This window comes from Lagenorhynchus albirostris, chromosome 4 (assembly GCF_949774975.1).
Source record: "Lagenorhynchus albirostris chromosome 4, mLagAlb1.1, whole genome shotgun sequence".
Lineage (NCBI taxonomy): Eukaryota > Metazoa > Chordata > Mammalia > Artiodactyla > Delphinidae > Lagenorhynchus > Lagenorhynchus albirostris.
The window spans coordinates 148,016,585-148,032,053 of record NC_083098.1 but is presented as its reverse complement, the minus strand read 5'-3'; the positions used below and the strand labels follow the sequence as shown (position 1 = coordinate 148,032,053).

The following is a 15,469-nucleotide window of genomic DNA, read 5'->3' as shown; positions in this document are numbered from 1 at the left end:
GCAACAAAGAGTAGCCCCACTCGCCGTAACTAGAGAAAGCCCGCGCACAGCAACAACGAAGACCCAACGCAGCCAAACGTAAATAAATAAATAAAACCAACAGACAACAGAAAAACAGCGAGAAAACAGCCACTTAACCGAAGAGTGAGGGGAATAAGAGCACTGATGACTATGAACGTGGCAGAAGCGTTCAGCATCATTAATCAGGAAAAGGCAAAATCACCAAGCCCCCGGCCAGGCGGCAAAATGCCAAAGGGCAGCCCCACGCACACACGGGTCCCGCGCGCTGGGACGGGCGCGCCAGCACCCCTGCGCCCGCACCAGGCAGCAGCGCCCCTGCCCCAAGGCGGGTGAGGGAAGGGCGGCGGCGAGCGCAGCCCAGGGGGGCGGCCACCTCCCCCTGGCGCCACACTGGGCCCCCGGGCCCCCGAGCACACCCACGCGGGCGACGACACCCAGCAGAGCAAGAGGCCTTCATCTGGGCGGAGGGCTCCTGTCCCGCAGCGCGAGCGTGAAGGCGGTACCTTGAGGTCTCTGTGGATGATGGGTGGCTTTTGTCTGTGCATGTGCTGCACCGCCCTGCACGTCTGATAGAATATCTTCAGGACGGTATCGCACGAGAGCGGACCTTTAGATTCAATTTTCTTTAAAAATTCCACCAGCTGCCCTAAAAGAGACAATTAAATTCACATCACCACAGAGCTGTAAAGGCTACGCCCGCCCCAGGCCCACTGCCCTCCTAAGCCCACCGCGGGCCGGGGGCGGGGGGGGGGCTACCCCGCCCTCCGGCGGTCACCAAGCCCCGCAGAGGAGTGTGCGACCTCCACCAGGGCCACAGTGAGTCACAGAGCCCTGCATGGGAGCGCCTGCCCAGCCACCAGCAGAGTCCTCCTACCCTGGGAGCCCATCATGACGCAGCAAGCTACAAGAAAAACAACCACGAGTGCGTATGTCTTTCCGAATGTCTCTAAGGAGATAATCACCGTGTTTCCTTAGGTAACAACGGTCCTCCGCCGTTAAGGAGAAATCTCCACACTGAACACGCAGACAACAAGGAGTGCGGCGTGGGAAGAGCACAGACTTGGAGAGCGAGGCTCTGGGCCCCCATCCCAGGCCCCAGGACGCCCACCTCAAGGCTGTGCCTTCCTGTCTCTGAGGCCCAGGCCCCAGTCCTGCTGTAACTGGCCGCAGTCCAGACCAGTGAAGCCGGCCGGTCCCCTCCGCGGCAGCTCCCTTCACGACTGTGTGCCGCGTGCCGTCTCTGCCGGGCTGGCCTCCACGGCCGCCCCCTCCCTGGTCCGGGCCTCAGGCTGCCTCGGCTGCCACGCTCCACAGCTCAGCTCCGCACGCTAGGGCCTGCGGTCCACTCGATGCAGCTGCAAGGGCGCCACCACATCTACAGGCCCCACAGTCAACCGGCACTCAGCCCCTCGCCCTGCGACCCTGCCTCCTGCCAACCCGCCAGCTCCCAAGCCCCTGCCACACCCTCCTGCAGCTCCCGGCACAGCTGCACAGCCCTTCCCCACCCTGACTCTGGACTGGGGCTGGGCTCTGTCTGTGCTGTGCCCTAACCCTAACCCTCAGCGGGGGCAGGGGGCCCACAGTAGAGATGGAGCCCCAAGGGGCGATGGGGCCCTCAGGAACAGACCGCCAACCCCCAAGACGCAGACAGGGCACAGGCCCCATGAGGTGTTGCGAGGGGTCTAGAGCAGGGATGACAGAGTGACCGCCAGGCTGTCTGGGGCAGCGGGGACGAGCCGGAGCATGCACAAGGTCAGGGTTCGCTGGCCTCTGGCGTCCCATGAGAATCAAGAGCGGTCTTTCTAAAGATAATTTTGTAGGTGGCACAGCGGCTGAGAGGGCACCGCGGAGGACAAAGCTGGGGTCCCAGGAAGGGATGGGGGCTCCTGGGGCATGTATCCAGGGTGGCCACCACCAGACCAACCTTCAGTGGAACTGGTGCCCACGTGCCCCTCCCCCACCACTCCCAAAGACCCTGCGTCGCCGGGAGCTGCCACCGCCATGCCTAGTGCTCAACCTGGGCCTCGCGCGCTGGCCCAGATGGGTAGTCCCGGCAGCACCGCCAAGACTGGTGTACTCGCCGAGGTCGCCGCGTTGGGGCCGCCCCCGCCTCAGGCGCCACCCGCAGGCCCGCACTCGTGAAAGGCGCCCACGGCCTCCAAACCCAAGATCAAAGCAACGCCAAGGCGCAGCGAGCGGCTGAACGACAAGCGGGGAGCGCTGTACATGAACCTCGGCTCTCCGGGGACACCAAGGGCCCAGAGAGGGTCCTGTGGGACCCGCGCGGCCCCCGCCGCCCCCGCGCATTGGGAGCCTTCCAGAGGGCGCGTGTGAACGTGGGGGCACCACGTGGGCGCAGCAGGCTCGCAGGAGAGGACCCTGCTTCACAAGCTCCCACGTGACGCTGTCTTCAGTGAGCACGAGGCCTCTTGCAGGTAGAACCCAGCGACGCCAACCATCCGCTAAGTGGGAGAACCGGGCGCCAGACCTGGGCTGGGCGGGTCGGCACTCACCAGCTGTGGGAACCGAGGAGCCAGCACGTGGCTGCATCTCAACGCCGCTCCTGGCCGGAGCCCGGCACTCCCACGCCACCCCGTCGGAAAGCGCTGTGCGCTCCAGGTTCTGCCTTATCTGCTCAGGATGGGGACCCCCGTCCTCCTCCGCTCGCTCGGGGCGGGGATCCTGTGCACCTTGGCTCCCGGCTGCAGTCCACAGCACCCCCTCCCCAGCAGCCCCGACACCCCGTCTCTGCTCTTCTTTGCAGCATGACTCCTGCACTCACGGCCCCCCACTCCTCCTCCTGGGACACTCCTTGGGGGCAGTGACCCCTGGGGTTGCTTCCCTCCTGGGTAGCCGCCTGCCGCAGTCTCCCTCACTCTCCCCTGGCCTCGTGGCGGCCCCACATGCGCTGCCTGCGACCGATGGACAAGCAGGACGTCTGGCGGCCCCTGCCCCAACTCCGGGCCCCACAGCCAGTCCTCTACGCCTGCCGGACCTCAGGAGTCCTGCCCTGCCCCTTCCATCCACGAGCCCCAGAACGGGCTCTGGCCACCTCGCTCCCGCTCTTTTGCCCACACGGGTCCAGCACGGGGCAGGTGCTCAGTGCGGGGACGAGCCGAGCCCGACCCTCCAGGCGGGGGGCCTGCTTCCGCCACAGACAGAGGCTGAGCCCCTAGAACTCTCTGGAAGGCATGGGCTCTCCGCTGCCTTAAGTGGACACAGGAGTCCTCCTTTCAGAACACAGCAAGTGCAAGTGTGACCACCTCGACGCAGGTGAGGTCGCAGCCTCAGGACGGCGCAGCCGCTCAAGCCCACCTCCCCGGCCTCACCTGACCGCTTCCCGACTGAGGCGGCTTCCTGCTGCCCGAGAGCCCTGACAGCACGCCTCCACCCCTTTCTCAGACCCATCTCTGCCCCCACGCCCAGCGCAGGGATGAGGGGGGATGCAGCCTCTCAAAGAGCTCCCGCCGGACAGCGAGCCATGCTCTCTCCGGGACAGCCACCGTGTCTCCGGGAGAGAAGACCCGGGAGCATCTCTCGACTGCTGGGCGGTCCCGAGCCACTGGAACCTCACCTCGGCAGAGTTCCATGAGCAGCAGGAACTCGGCCTGCCCGGTGTCTGACTCCTCTTTTCCTATCGACGCTGCAGAACAAAACTGGACAATATTTGCGTGGCCTGAAAGTTTTTTCTGCAGGTGTCTTGTTAAAGGAGAATGCGTAAGTCTGCACGTTTAAAACAATATATACATAACATTAAGACACTAAGGTCAGAACAGTGAATGCAATTAGCCTGCAATCTCGCCGCGTCAGAGCCAGAAGAGGACAGCAAGCAGGTGGGGGGCAGCCAGGACTGCAGGAAGACGCAGGCAGGAGGGGGAGCGGGAGGGAAGGTGGGGACAAAGACCCCCACCACGCTGGCCACGCACCTGACCGCAGGCCGGCCAGGACAGCAGGCGGAGGGCGTGGCACGCACAAGGCTGTGAAGGTGAACGAGGCTACCGGGAACCCAGCGAGGGGAGGAACCCTGGGCCCAGGCGGCCGGCAGGCTCACAGTGGACAGAGCTTTGAGACGGAAGAGAACAGATTCTGACAGCAAAGGGAAGACCCCAGTTCCAGGAGAGCACGTGCGCGAGTGGAGAGCAGAGCAGCGCCAGCCCCACAGACCGACGCGCCATGCATGGACGCCCCGGGGGGGCCCGCGAGCTCTGGGCAGGGCGAGAGGGACTCGGGGGGCTGATCAGAAGCGACACAGAGGCCCATGGGAACCAGGCCTGGCGAGGGGCTGGGGGCACAGCTGCTGGCCAGGCACCGTGGGCCACACCAGGTCACGAAGGACAGGCAGAAGGGCAGAGGCAGGGGGCTGCCCACCCCTGGCTGGGAGACCTCTCAGCAGGAATGACGACACTCCCAAGGGTACAGATTTCTTATCATCACCCTGAGAGTGAAGAACAAGGAAGAGAACTCCTTCCTACTAGACACGCGCTGCAGGTAAGTCCAGGGAAGCCAACACGGAGAGGGCGTCACTGAGCAGCCTCTCGGCCGTGCTCAACCACAGCTGGACGCAGGCCTCCACGTGACCAGGAAAAGGATACCATGAAACACACTTCCTGAATGATGGCTCTGTTCTTCTCCTCTTCGTTGGACAGTAATCTCTGTATCAGGAAATAACGTACGAGGGAAGAGTAGAGGCTTTATCTTAGTGCTCTGTACCCAAGAGAACACACACCACGCATCTAAGGGCTCCCCCGCCTGTGCTTTAACATCTGACCCGCAGAGAAATGTGACAGAGGTTACAGACCCTTGGAAATGGGCCTTTATGATCCAAGGACATAAGAAAAACCAAAAGTAGGAGGCTTTTCCCCAAACAGACTAGAGGAAAATGAGAGATGTGGGTCTAGTTCTGGATGCCAGAGTGCAAGTGCACACCGCCAGCTCGGCCGCCCCCGAGACAGGCCCTCTGCGAGCCTCAGGACAAGCTAGCACACGTGCCCAGCACCCCAAGTGGCCCGGACGCCCCCTCCCACCGCACCCCCGTGACCCTTATTTATAGATACACTGTGAACGCTGTTTTACACGAGTGGCCTTCAAGCTCCCGGCATTCGTGGAACCCTTGCTTTGGCAGTTCTGACTCTCCTCCCCTGGCCGCCCGCTGAGTCCCTGCCCCAAAGTCGGAGACCACAGCTTTACAGTGCTCTAAAACTGCTGAGGCTTCACCAGCAGAAGAAACAAGTAAAACAAATAGATACAGACTGCAAAAAAGAAACAAACTAAAGAACAGGGATAAATCTCTGAAAACACTGTCACTTAGAGACCTGTTTCTTTTAAAACACACCGACACCCACAAAAGCGTTTGTCCCCCTTTATTACCTTCAACGCATACTCTCTGCCACTCCCCAGATCTTGAGCTTCATACACAAATGCAAACCCTCCTGAAAATTAGAAAAATAGACATCAGTTCAGTGCTATGATTTTATTTAACATTAAGCTTTAAAAATAACTTTCCCTGTCTCAAATAAAGTTTGAACAGCATGGGAAAAAAATATCTTTACTAAGTAAAACACAAACTGGACTTGTGGCTAGCAGTTTGCTTTCTGCAACAATGATGGCCCCGATTTATATAATACTGCCTTCTAAATACCCTGCTTCACAGGAAGGAAGGGAATGAACATAGGAGCGAGATCAATGCGGGAAAATCAACACAACTGAGGCCAGTCCTGTGAAAACAAATAAAAGACTAGTATCACACATGAATGTGGATGAAAGAAGTCTTAACAAATCATTAATTCTAGATAAAATAAAATATTAACAAATCAAACTCAACAACATATAAAAAAGGATAATACATCACAACTAAGCAGAGTCGGTTTAATCAATGTAATTCAATTATTTTTAGTTTCATTTGCTTACCTTTTTCCAGTTTCCTACAATGGAAAATTTCCTTATGAAATTTAAAACTCTCAGCAAACTAGGAACAGAAGGAAACTTGCTCAACCTGATGAAGGGCATCTCTGAAAGACCCATAGCAAACATCACTCAGCAGTGGAAGACCAGACGCTTCCCTCTAAGATCAGGGATACTGCCATTCAGTATCACACTGGAAGTGCTGGCCAGTGCAATCAGGCAAGAAAAGAAATAAATGGCATCCAGATTGAAAAGAAGTAAAAATGTTTTTCTTTGCAGACAACATGATTGTCTATGTAGACAAGCTTATACCTACACCCCAAAAGCTACTATCAGTAATAAATAAGTATAGAAAGGTTGTGGGATGCAAGAGCAACATACAAAAAAATCAACTTTATTTCTACAAACCCTAAGTTAGGCAAAGATTTCTTAGCTATAAAAAAAAAAAGTGTGATCCATAAGTGAAAAATATGATAAATGCACTTCATTAAAAATGGTTTTACTGATTTCTGAAATACACTGTTGAGAGGGTGAAAGACAAGCCCCTAACTGGACTTTGCAAATCACACACCTGGCAAAGGACCTCTATCCAGAAAATATAAAGAAAATCCAAAGTTCAGTTTAACAACATTTTAATGAGCAAAATATATGAAAAGACACTCAACCAAGATAAATAGCTAGCAAGTAAGCATATGGAAAAATGTTGTGTCATTATCCACCAGGGAAATGCACACGTAAACAAGGATACTACTATACACCTATCAGAACATCTAAAAGTTCTTAAACCGACCTACCAAATAGTGATTAAGGTGTGAAGCAACTGCACGCTTATACACCACTCATGGGAATGCAGAATGGTATCATCATTTTGGAAAACAGTTTGGAGATTTCTTTAAAAGTTAAACATATGCCAACTCTACAGCCCTGTCATTACACTGCTAGTATTTACCCGGGAAAAATAAAAGCACACATCCACACAAGGACTTGTGCACGAATGTTCATAGCAGCCCCATTTGTAACTGCCCAAACTGGAAACAACCCACATGTCCATCAACAGTGAATGGATAAACCAATCATCCCTGCACAGAACACGACTCACCAACAAATAGGATGGAACTATTGCTAACATGCAGCAACAGGATGACTCTCAAAACGATTATGCTGAAGAACAAAAATCAGGAAAAAGGAGTATATGTGTATGTACACACAATTTCATTTATAGGAGAGCCTAGAAAATACAGACTACTCTACAGTAACAAAAAGCAGGTCAGCGGCGGCCTGGAGGTCGAGGATGGGAGGAGAGGACTGTGAGGGAAGGAGGAAAATTGTGGAGGTGATGGGTTTGTTCACCACCTTGATGACAATGACAGCTATGCAGACATATACATACACGCACATATACATATATATATATACACACACGGGACATATTTAAAGTGTTTTGACATATATGCAGAGTTACTGTACGTCACTTTTATCTCAACGTAGCAGTTATAAAATTAAACAGTAAGTCAATATAAAAAAATAGATGAGGGCTTCCCTGGTGGCGCAGTGGTTGAGAGTCCGCCTGCCGATGCAGGGGACACGGGTTCGTGCCCCAGTCCGGGAAGATCCCACATGCCGCGGAGCAGCTGGGCCCGTGAGCCACGGCCGCTAAGCCTGCGCGTCCGGAGCCTGTGCTCCGCAATGGGAGAGGCCACAACAGTGAGAGGCCCGCGTACCACACACACACAAAAAAGTGTTTTCTTTCTAAGATCAAGAACAACACAAGGATGTCTGCTGCTCTCAGAGCGCAATACAACATTTTGCTGGAGAGCCTAATCAGTGAAAGAAAGCTAGAAAAATAAAGAGCAGAAAGGTCAGAAAGGAAGAACTAAAGCTGGTCTTGCTTGCAGATGCTAAGACCGTAAAGCAAACAATCCTAAGGACACTACCAAAACCTCCAGGACCGAAGGGCCACCGCAGCAAGGCCACAGGTCCTCTGGAACATCTCCTGGCCTCTGCCCAGCCCCAGCACTGGTCCTCTTGGCTGCGGCCGCACCCACACTACCATGCTTCCTCCAGCACACCAAGCCCACTGCTACCCAGGGCCGTTCCACTCGCCACAGCCCTGCACAGGCACCCTCGCCCCGGACGCTGGCCCAGCTCCCCCTCTCGCCACTCCGGCTCTGCTCTGCATCACCTTCCTGGCTCAGTCCTGTCCCAGCCACGGCCTATCCCCGACGCCCTTCCTTCTTCCCAGCACTTTCCAATACCTGACGCTCTACTACACATTCATTTGGATACCTGTTTACTGTCTCTCCCACTAGGCTGAAAGCTCAGTAGGCAGAAATGTCATCCAGCTTGTTCGTGTCACCAGCACTTAGGACAGAGTCTGACATATAGTGGGCAATCGGAAATGTATGCCGAGCAAATGAGATCACGACAACAAACTCTTCAGCTATTAAAACACAGTCACGGGCTTCCCTGGTGGCGCAGTGGTTAAGAATCCGCCTGCCAATGCAGGGGACATGGGTTCTAGCCCTGGTCCGGCGAAAATCCCACATGCTGTGGAGCAACTAAGCCCGTGCGCCACAACTACTGAGCCTGTGCTCTAGAGTCCACGAGACACAACTACTGAGCCCGCGTGCCACAACTACTGAAGCCTGCGCACCTAGAGCCCATGCTCCGCAACAAGAGAAGCCACACAATGAGAAGCCCGCGCACGGCAACAGAGTAGCCCCCGCTCACTGCAACTAGAGAAAGCCCACGCACAGCAACGAAGACCCAATGCAGCCAAAAATAAATAAATAAAATAAATAAAATTTTAAAATAAACAACAACACAGTCACTTGTATTGTATTTAACACCCCGAAAAGCAGGACTATGCATTGTCTGTGAACACAGCACATGCAGAGGAAACAAGAGATGAGCAGGAAGCACATGCCGTAAATTCATGGTGGCGGCTGCCTCTGCAGAGAAACAGAGAAATGCAACCAGGGGTAGGGGGTCAACAGAACCCTTAACAACATCTGTGATGCGTCACTGTTTAGAAAAAGTCTGGAACCAAACACGACTTTTTAAAAAGCCACCGTTTATTCATTCTGGAGAGCAGGGACAAAGGTGTCTGTTCTGTTGTTATTCTTTCTACTTTTCTGCATTTTTGAAATTTTTCCTATTTAAAAAAAAACCCAATTTCAAATTTTGTGGTATAGCTACAGTAATCAAGACCGTGTGGCACTGGTGGAGGGCCAGAGCAACAGAACAAAAGAGAAAAACCCCAGAAATAGAACCCCACGAATATGCCCAAATGATTTCTGACAAAGATGCAAAAGCAATTCCATGTTAGAAGCACTGTTTTTTCAATAAATGGTGCTGGAGCAATTGGACAGCTCCAGGCAAAACAAAGAACTTCAATCTAAACTTTACACCTTACACAACAATCAACTCAGAGCATACAAATGCAAAACCATGAGACAGCACAGGAGAGAAATCCTGGAGACGCAGAGCTTGGCAAAGAGTTCTCAGACTTGACAGCAAAAGCAGGATTCAGGAAGGAAAAGTGATAGAATAGATTCCTGCAAGTTAAAGCTTTAGATCCACAACAGACCCTGTTCAGAAGCTGGAAGACAAGCTGCAGCCTGAGAGAAAACACTTGCAAACCACATCTGACAGTGGACTCGTACCTACAACATACAACGAGCTCTCAAAACTCAGCAACGAAAGACGATTCGAAAATAGGCAGAAGGCACAGAGACGTTTCTCCTATGAGGGTGGGAGGTGGAAATAAGCACGGCCTTAGCCTTTAGGGAAACGCAAATTAAAGCCCCAATGAGCTACCACTACACACCTGCTGAATGATCAAATGAAAACACAACACAAAATACTGGCAAAGACTCAGAGAAACTCATCACGCTTTGTAATGGACTCAGCTGTGTCCCCCCAGAAGTCATGTGTTGAAGCTCTAACCGCCCCCAATGCGACTGTATCTGGAGATACATTTAGGGAGAGGCATTTAGGGAGGGCATTTAGGGAGATAGATAAAGTTAAAGCCCTGACCCAACAGGACTAGAGTCCTTAGAAGAAGAGGAGACACCAGAACAGCCGAGGGAAAAGACCTCACCAGAGACCCTGCCAGCACCTTGGTCTCAGACTCCAAGCCTCCAAAATAATGAAAATGAACTTGTTGTTCACACCACCTTGCCTGCAGTTTGTACAGCAGCCCGAGCAGACTAAGACACTCAGCCACTGCTGATGGGAATGTGAAAAGAGCACAGCCGCTCTGGAAAACGGTTGGTAGTTTTCTAAAAACAAAACATGCAACTGCCATGTGACCCAGCACCTGGGCATTTATTCCAGAAAAATGAAAACACAGCCACACAAAAACCTGTACACGAATGTTTATAGCAGCTGTATTTCAAATAACCAAAAAACCTGGAACCACCCAGATGTGCCTCAGTGGGTGAATGGCTGAGCAAACTACGGTACATCCACACCACGGAGTGCTCTGCAGAAATAAAAAGGAACTAGTTACAGACACAACAACCTGGATGGCTCCCCAGACAATCATGCGGAGTGAAAAAAGCCAATTCCAAGAGGCTACACGATGTGTGATTTCGCTTATACAGCATTCTTCAAAGGACAAATTACAGAGGAGGACAGATTAGTGCTTTCCAGGGGTCCAGGAGGGGCATCTGGCTGTGAAAGGCACGAGGGACCCTTGTGGGGATGGACACATGCAATCCTGGTTGTGATGGCAACTCCAGTTTTTCCAGATGCTGCCACAGCGGGAACGGGCAGTGTACGCAGACCTCTCCGTACCTTTTCTTACAACTGCACATAAGTCTATGATGACCTCAAAATTAAAAGTCTACGTAAAAATAGTAACACTAGCGTATAAAACGCATGAAGGAATGCCATGTTGGGCACTGCTAAGACAGTGCCCTACACAGTCATTACCGTGTATGTTCTGTAATCGGGAAACGGCTGACCTCCTCTTCCCCACATATGGGGGGGGGTGCACGTGCGTGCGTGCGCGTGCGTGTGTGCGTGTATTATATAAAAACAGGACTCAGATCCAGAATAATAAGAAACTCCCACAACTCCTGCCCAATAAAAAATGGAAAAAAGATTTTAACAAACATTTCACACACAGAAAAGATACACGATTGGCTAATAAGCGGGTGAAAAGGTGTTGGACAGTATCACGGGGAAAATGCAGATTTGACCACTACACCCTCTCGAGAACGGGTATAACCACAACGATAGGCGCTCACGAGCTGGTGGGGCAGAAGTTGGTGCAGCCACGGTGGAGAGGGTTTGGCCATTTCATCTGAAGCTAACCCTACATCCCACCCAGAAGCCCGCACTCCACTCCTGGGCATTTTACCCAAGAGAAAGGAAAACATACAAAAACTTCATAAAAAATGTCGTTGACAACTTTATTCACAATAGCCCCAAATGGGAACACCCAAAGGTCCATGGCAGGGGAGGGACAGCAAACTGCAGCAGAAAAGGGAACCGAACTTCAAAACCATGAAGCCGCCGGTGAGAGCACCCGGGCGCGACGCCAGAGACACGCTGTCCCAGAAGAGGGGACTCAGAGCCAGCAAGTGCCTGGCCGGGAGGGGGACTGGGGCGCAGAGGCTTTCTGGGGTGGCAACTTTCTGCACAGCCATCTGCTGCACAGGTGCGCGCATCTGTCACAGCACCTGCAGTCTGCATCCCCCCGGGTGAAGGACGCAATTCAAATTATTTTTAATAAAAGAAAATAGGCACAGCATGTGGCCATGCAATTCCTGAAGGGGAGCCAGAACGGCTAACAGGCACTGAAATAAGCTCAATCTCACCCATCAGAGAAGCGCAGACCAACAGAACCAGATACCACTTTTATCCACTACAATGAGGAGGATGTGGGGAGGCTGGAGTCCGGCAGGGCCTCCGAGGAGGCCGGTGACTGTCCCTCCCACAGCGCAGGGTCACAGACAGGGGCAGGCGAGGTGGGGCACTGCTGGCAGGACAGCAAGCACCAGGCCAGGTGGGGCAGCAGCATGGGAAGCAGGCCGGGTGATCTTAACACGTTTTCCCTCAGCATTGCTGGTAAGAAGCAGACACTCCTACAGAGCAGAATTCCAGGAGCTCCACTGCACACACGTGATCACTACCTACCCTACAGAAACGCCTGCTCACGCAGACGGCAGGCGGTGCCTCTGGAGACGAGCAGGCCTGGCAGAGGCAGGAAGGAGAGCACCTCCCCGCAGGGAGATGTCCCCATCCCAGGACCCTCCCTGGAAGACACCCCCGAAGTGTCCGGCCCCAGGGCCACCTCCCCAGTGTCCCGCTCCAGGCACCCATGCGCCAGCAGACAGACACGCACTGGAGAAGTACCGCAGGCCTGGCACCACAGGCGCCCAGCGGGCAGGCAGGGCAAAGCCAGTGGCCGCCTCCGCGCTCGGCTCCCACCTGGCCCCCCAGCGGCACCACTCCAGCAGCTTCTCTTACCTTCATTTCCTCTGGACACTTATCCCTCCGGGACACACCTAAGACGACCCAGGCTTTTCCTGGGACCAGAGCCTCCCCTGAGCTGCCGCCCGACTCCACCATCACCCCCGGGGGCACTGGCAAGCTCCCGACGGCCCCGACCTCAGCACCACCATGATCACACTCCACATGAAGCACCAGGGACTGTGCCCCCAAGTAGCCAGGACCCCATAAGTCCTGCTATGGTGATTATTACCGCTTTATGCTGGGTGCTATCACCACGGTTAAAGGCTGACCTTAAAGCTGCCAACGTGCCAGTGAAGGGTCGGGTGGGCCAGCTGAGAGGGCGATCACTCAGGCACAAGACGTGGGCCACCTCGTCCCGATGGCCACAACCGGCCACCGAGCCTAAGCCCCTGCTGCAAAGATCCTGGCTATCTGTGCTCTGCAGTGTCCGAAGAGGAAACGTCCCCTCGGAACCCTCCCCGGCAGAGAAGAGCCCATCTCACGGGAGTGAGTCCACAGAGCAAAGCAGCCCTACAGAGCTGGGCTGCCCGAGGGACCAAATGCTCCTAAGCAGTAGCGATCCATCCCCGTTATCCTTTCTGGCAGAAGGAAGCATGAGCATGCAGAATCCGAAACAAGAAGACACGCAGGACGTATCCTGAAGCCCACTTGGACTAGGCATCTCTGACGTTGTGGGAACTCCCAGTAATTTGCTTTAAGAAAGTGAAAATTTAGAACAAATTTTGAAAAGGTTAGAAAGCTATCTGGATCACCCGACCCACCATTCTGCCCAATAACCCATTTCAGACAAGTGCAAATTCCAAAAAGCTATGAAAACCAATGTTTTTTCCCTAAATCATTTGATAGCAAAATCTGATCTATTATAAACTCACCTGGGGCAACACCTGACATGAAATGATGTGAGGCTATTTGAAGACTTAATTATCCCACAGTGAGGATGCTTGCTTATTTAATTATAGATAATAGTAACACACTTGATTATGTGACACTTTCCCAACTCCTGCGGCAGCATCCCAGGACATACAGGATACACTATCTTTCTAAAACCTGAAGAATTCTGGAATTGTCAACATAGGTACCCAAGGGTTTTGGGTTCGGGACCTTCCCCATATTTATGCAAGGCAGCCTGATTTCCCACAGCTTATGTTCTAAGGTTGCTATTTTATGTGAGCGACTTCATACAGGTTTCTTACCATTCCAGTTCAGAAAAAGGCTTCACAAGCTTCAGAAGCTGTGAGCTGCCAGTTCAGGTTAAGGGGAGGAAATCTACAGTTGCTAATCGCAGTGGTGACTTTCAGCTCCTGACATGCCCAGAGAGCAAAGGGAACAGGTGCTCTGCACAGCCACAGTGGCTGCTCCCCTATCCTTGTTCTTCATCCTGGGTGTTAAGCCACAGGCAAGAGCTTCCTTCTCTCCGTGACCCACCTCCCATCCCACCCCTCCTCCCCCTGGCCCTGCCACTGCACCCAGCAGGGGTGCATCCTTACCCTCCCACCTCAGCTGTGCCCACTGTCTATCCACCCAGAGGATCCCCTGCACTGCGCTGTCCTTTGGTCATCAAAGCCTGTGTCTTACTTGAACTTCCACAAGGCAGAAACCATGTACCGTCCACTGTGAATTTCTTAAAAGAATCAAAATACTTGCCTGGTATTTTCAGAATAAGTGAATTGATCTGGGGGAACTCTCATTACTAGAGATACTGGCCCCTACCTCTGAAAGAAGAGCCTGATGTTTTCTCACTAAATCACACCCAAAATCTCTTCGTTTCTGACAGTGGAGAAAAAGTGTGTTCTGATGCTAAGGCCAGAACATCACCTCAGGCCTTTAGGAATGAGGGCACCAGAACAGTCAGCCAGTTTCCCACCTCAAATGCAGCACAAGTAGAAGCAGGAGTGCTAACGCAGGGGATACAGTTCTGCTTCAGCACCGGCCCCAAAGCCAACTGTGTTTAGCTGGTGAGCACCAGGGCCAGGGAAATCTGCCATGCCAGACAGAACAGAAAAACCCAGATGAGGAACTAGGACTGCGCCAACATTGGTGATAAATTCTGGGTGAAGAAGGGAGAGGACGTTCAGGAAGCTAGAGAGAGCACGCGGAAACACAGCCGACTAAAGATGGACCAGCCCACCCTGCAAGGTTCTGTTCCGATCACACCTGTTGGCTCAGCTTGCAGTAACTTCCGTGGGATCTCACACAGAGGTCGGGGAGGGGGACGCTCAGGTCGTAAGAGAGGAAGCCCGGCTACCGGACACTGCGTTGCTGTCTGTCCCAACACCCAAGGAGGGTAGGACTGCGGTCACCCACGCCGGAGTTCCTGTCACCCGAGGAGGGCCAGCCCTACGTCCACTGCCCCACTACCGCCCTCCATGCGAGGGAAGGACCACGACTTAGACCCACGCCGCCGCACCGCCCGCCTCCGGACTCCAGCCTTCAGCCGTGCGGGGCCCCCTCGCTCCGCCTCTACTGTGGCCACTCGCTCCAGGCCCCGCCTGCCCACCATTCCTTCCCGCCGCCACAGCCTCCGCTCCGGCCGCGGGTCAGCCCACACCTGCCGCCAAGACTACCTTGCCCCGGCCTGACCCCAAGCCTCCGACAAGGAAGTGCCCAACCCTAGGCCGGCCTCACCCTCAGCAGTGGCCTCCCGGCCGGCCGTGACCCTCCCCGCCGCGGCCATTCTCCCCCGGCCCTGACCCTCCCCCGGCCGGGCCCATGCCACCGGCCCCGGCTTCACCTTCGGCCAGGACCCGCCGCACCCGCAGCCGCAGCTCGCCCATCTCCACTGTCTGCCCCACGAAATCAGTCTGGTCGCGGCCGGCAGCACCACCCAGGGAGCCCGGGCCGGCCAGGAAGTCGAGCGCAGACTGCAGCAGCGACATGGTGGCGGCCCGCGGCGGGCGCCGGACAGAGGGCTCGGCGTCCAGCCGCGTCCGGGTCCACTCGGCAACCGCCGGCCGCGAACCGCACCAGCTTCCGCCCGACGCCGCGACGCAGGGGCGGGAGCGCGTCGCCGCCCGGAAGAGCGCCGGCGCCTCACTTCCGCCGCGCCAGCGGCCGTGCATGC

The 15,469-nt window shown here is 54.4% G+C and overlaps 1 protein-coding gene across 6 annotated transcripts in view; it reads right to left on the bottom strand.

Annotated features, from left to right (window-relative positions):
• The window catches only part of GAK (cyclin G associated kinase), a 50,716-nt gene extending 35,333 nt beyond the window's left edge, over positions 1-15,383 (bottom strand). For 4 of the 6 annotated variants that reach the window (XM_060148973.1, XM_060148975.1, XM_060148976.1 and 1 more), the window contains exons 1-5: positions 15,140-15,383; positions 5,389-5,450; positions 4,614-4,673; positions 3,596-3,710; positions 525-667 (exon numbers count right to left, since the gene is read on the bottom strand). In XM_060148973.1, coding sequence (XP_060004956.1) covers positions 525-667; positions 3,596-3,710; positions 4,614-4,673; positions 5,389-5,450; positions 15,140-15,284 — 525 coding nt within the window. In that variant the 5' untranslated portion in view covers positions 15,285-15,383. Of the gene's footprint in view, positions 1-524; positions 668-1,129; positions 1,372-3,595; positions 3,711-4,613; positions 4,674-5,388; positions 5,451-15,139 lie in introns of those variants that run through there. The other 2 variants (XM_060148977.1, XM_060148979.1) reach the window with 2 other exon arrangements.
• Between the last annotated feature and the right edge of the window lie 86 nt (positions 15,384-15,469).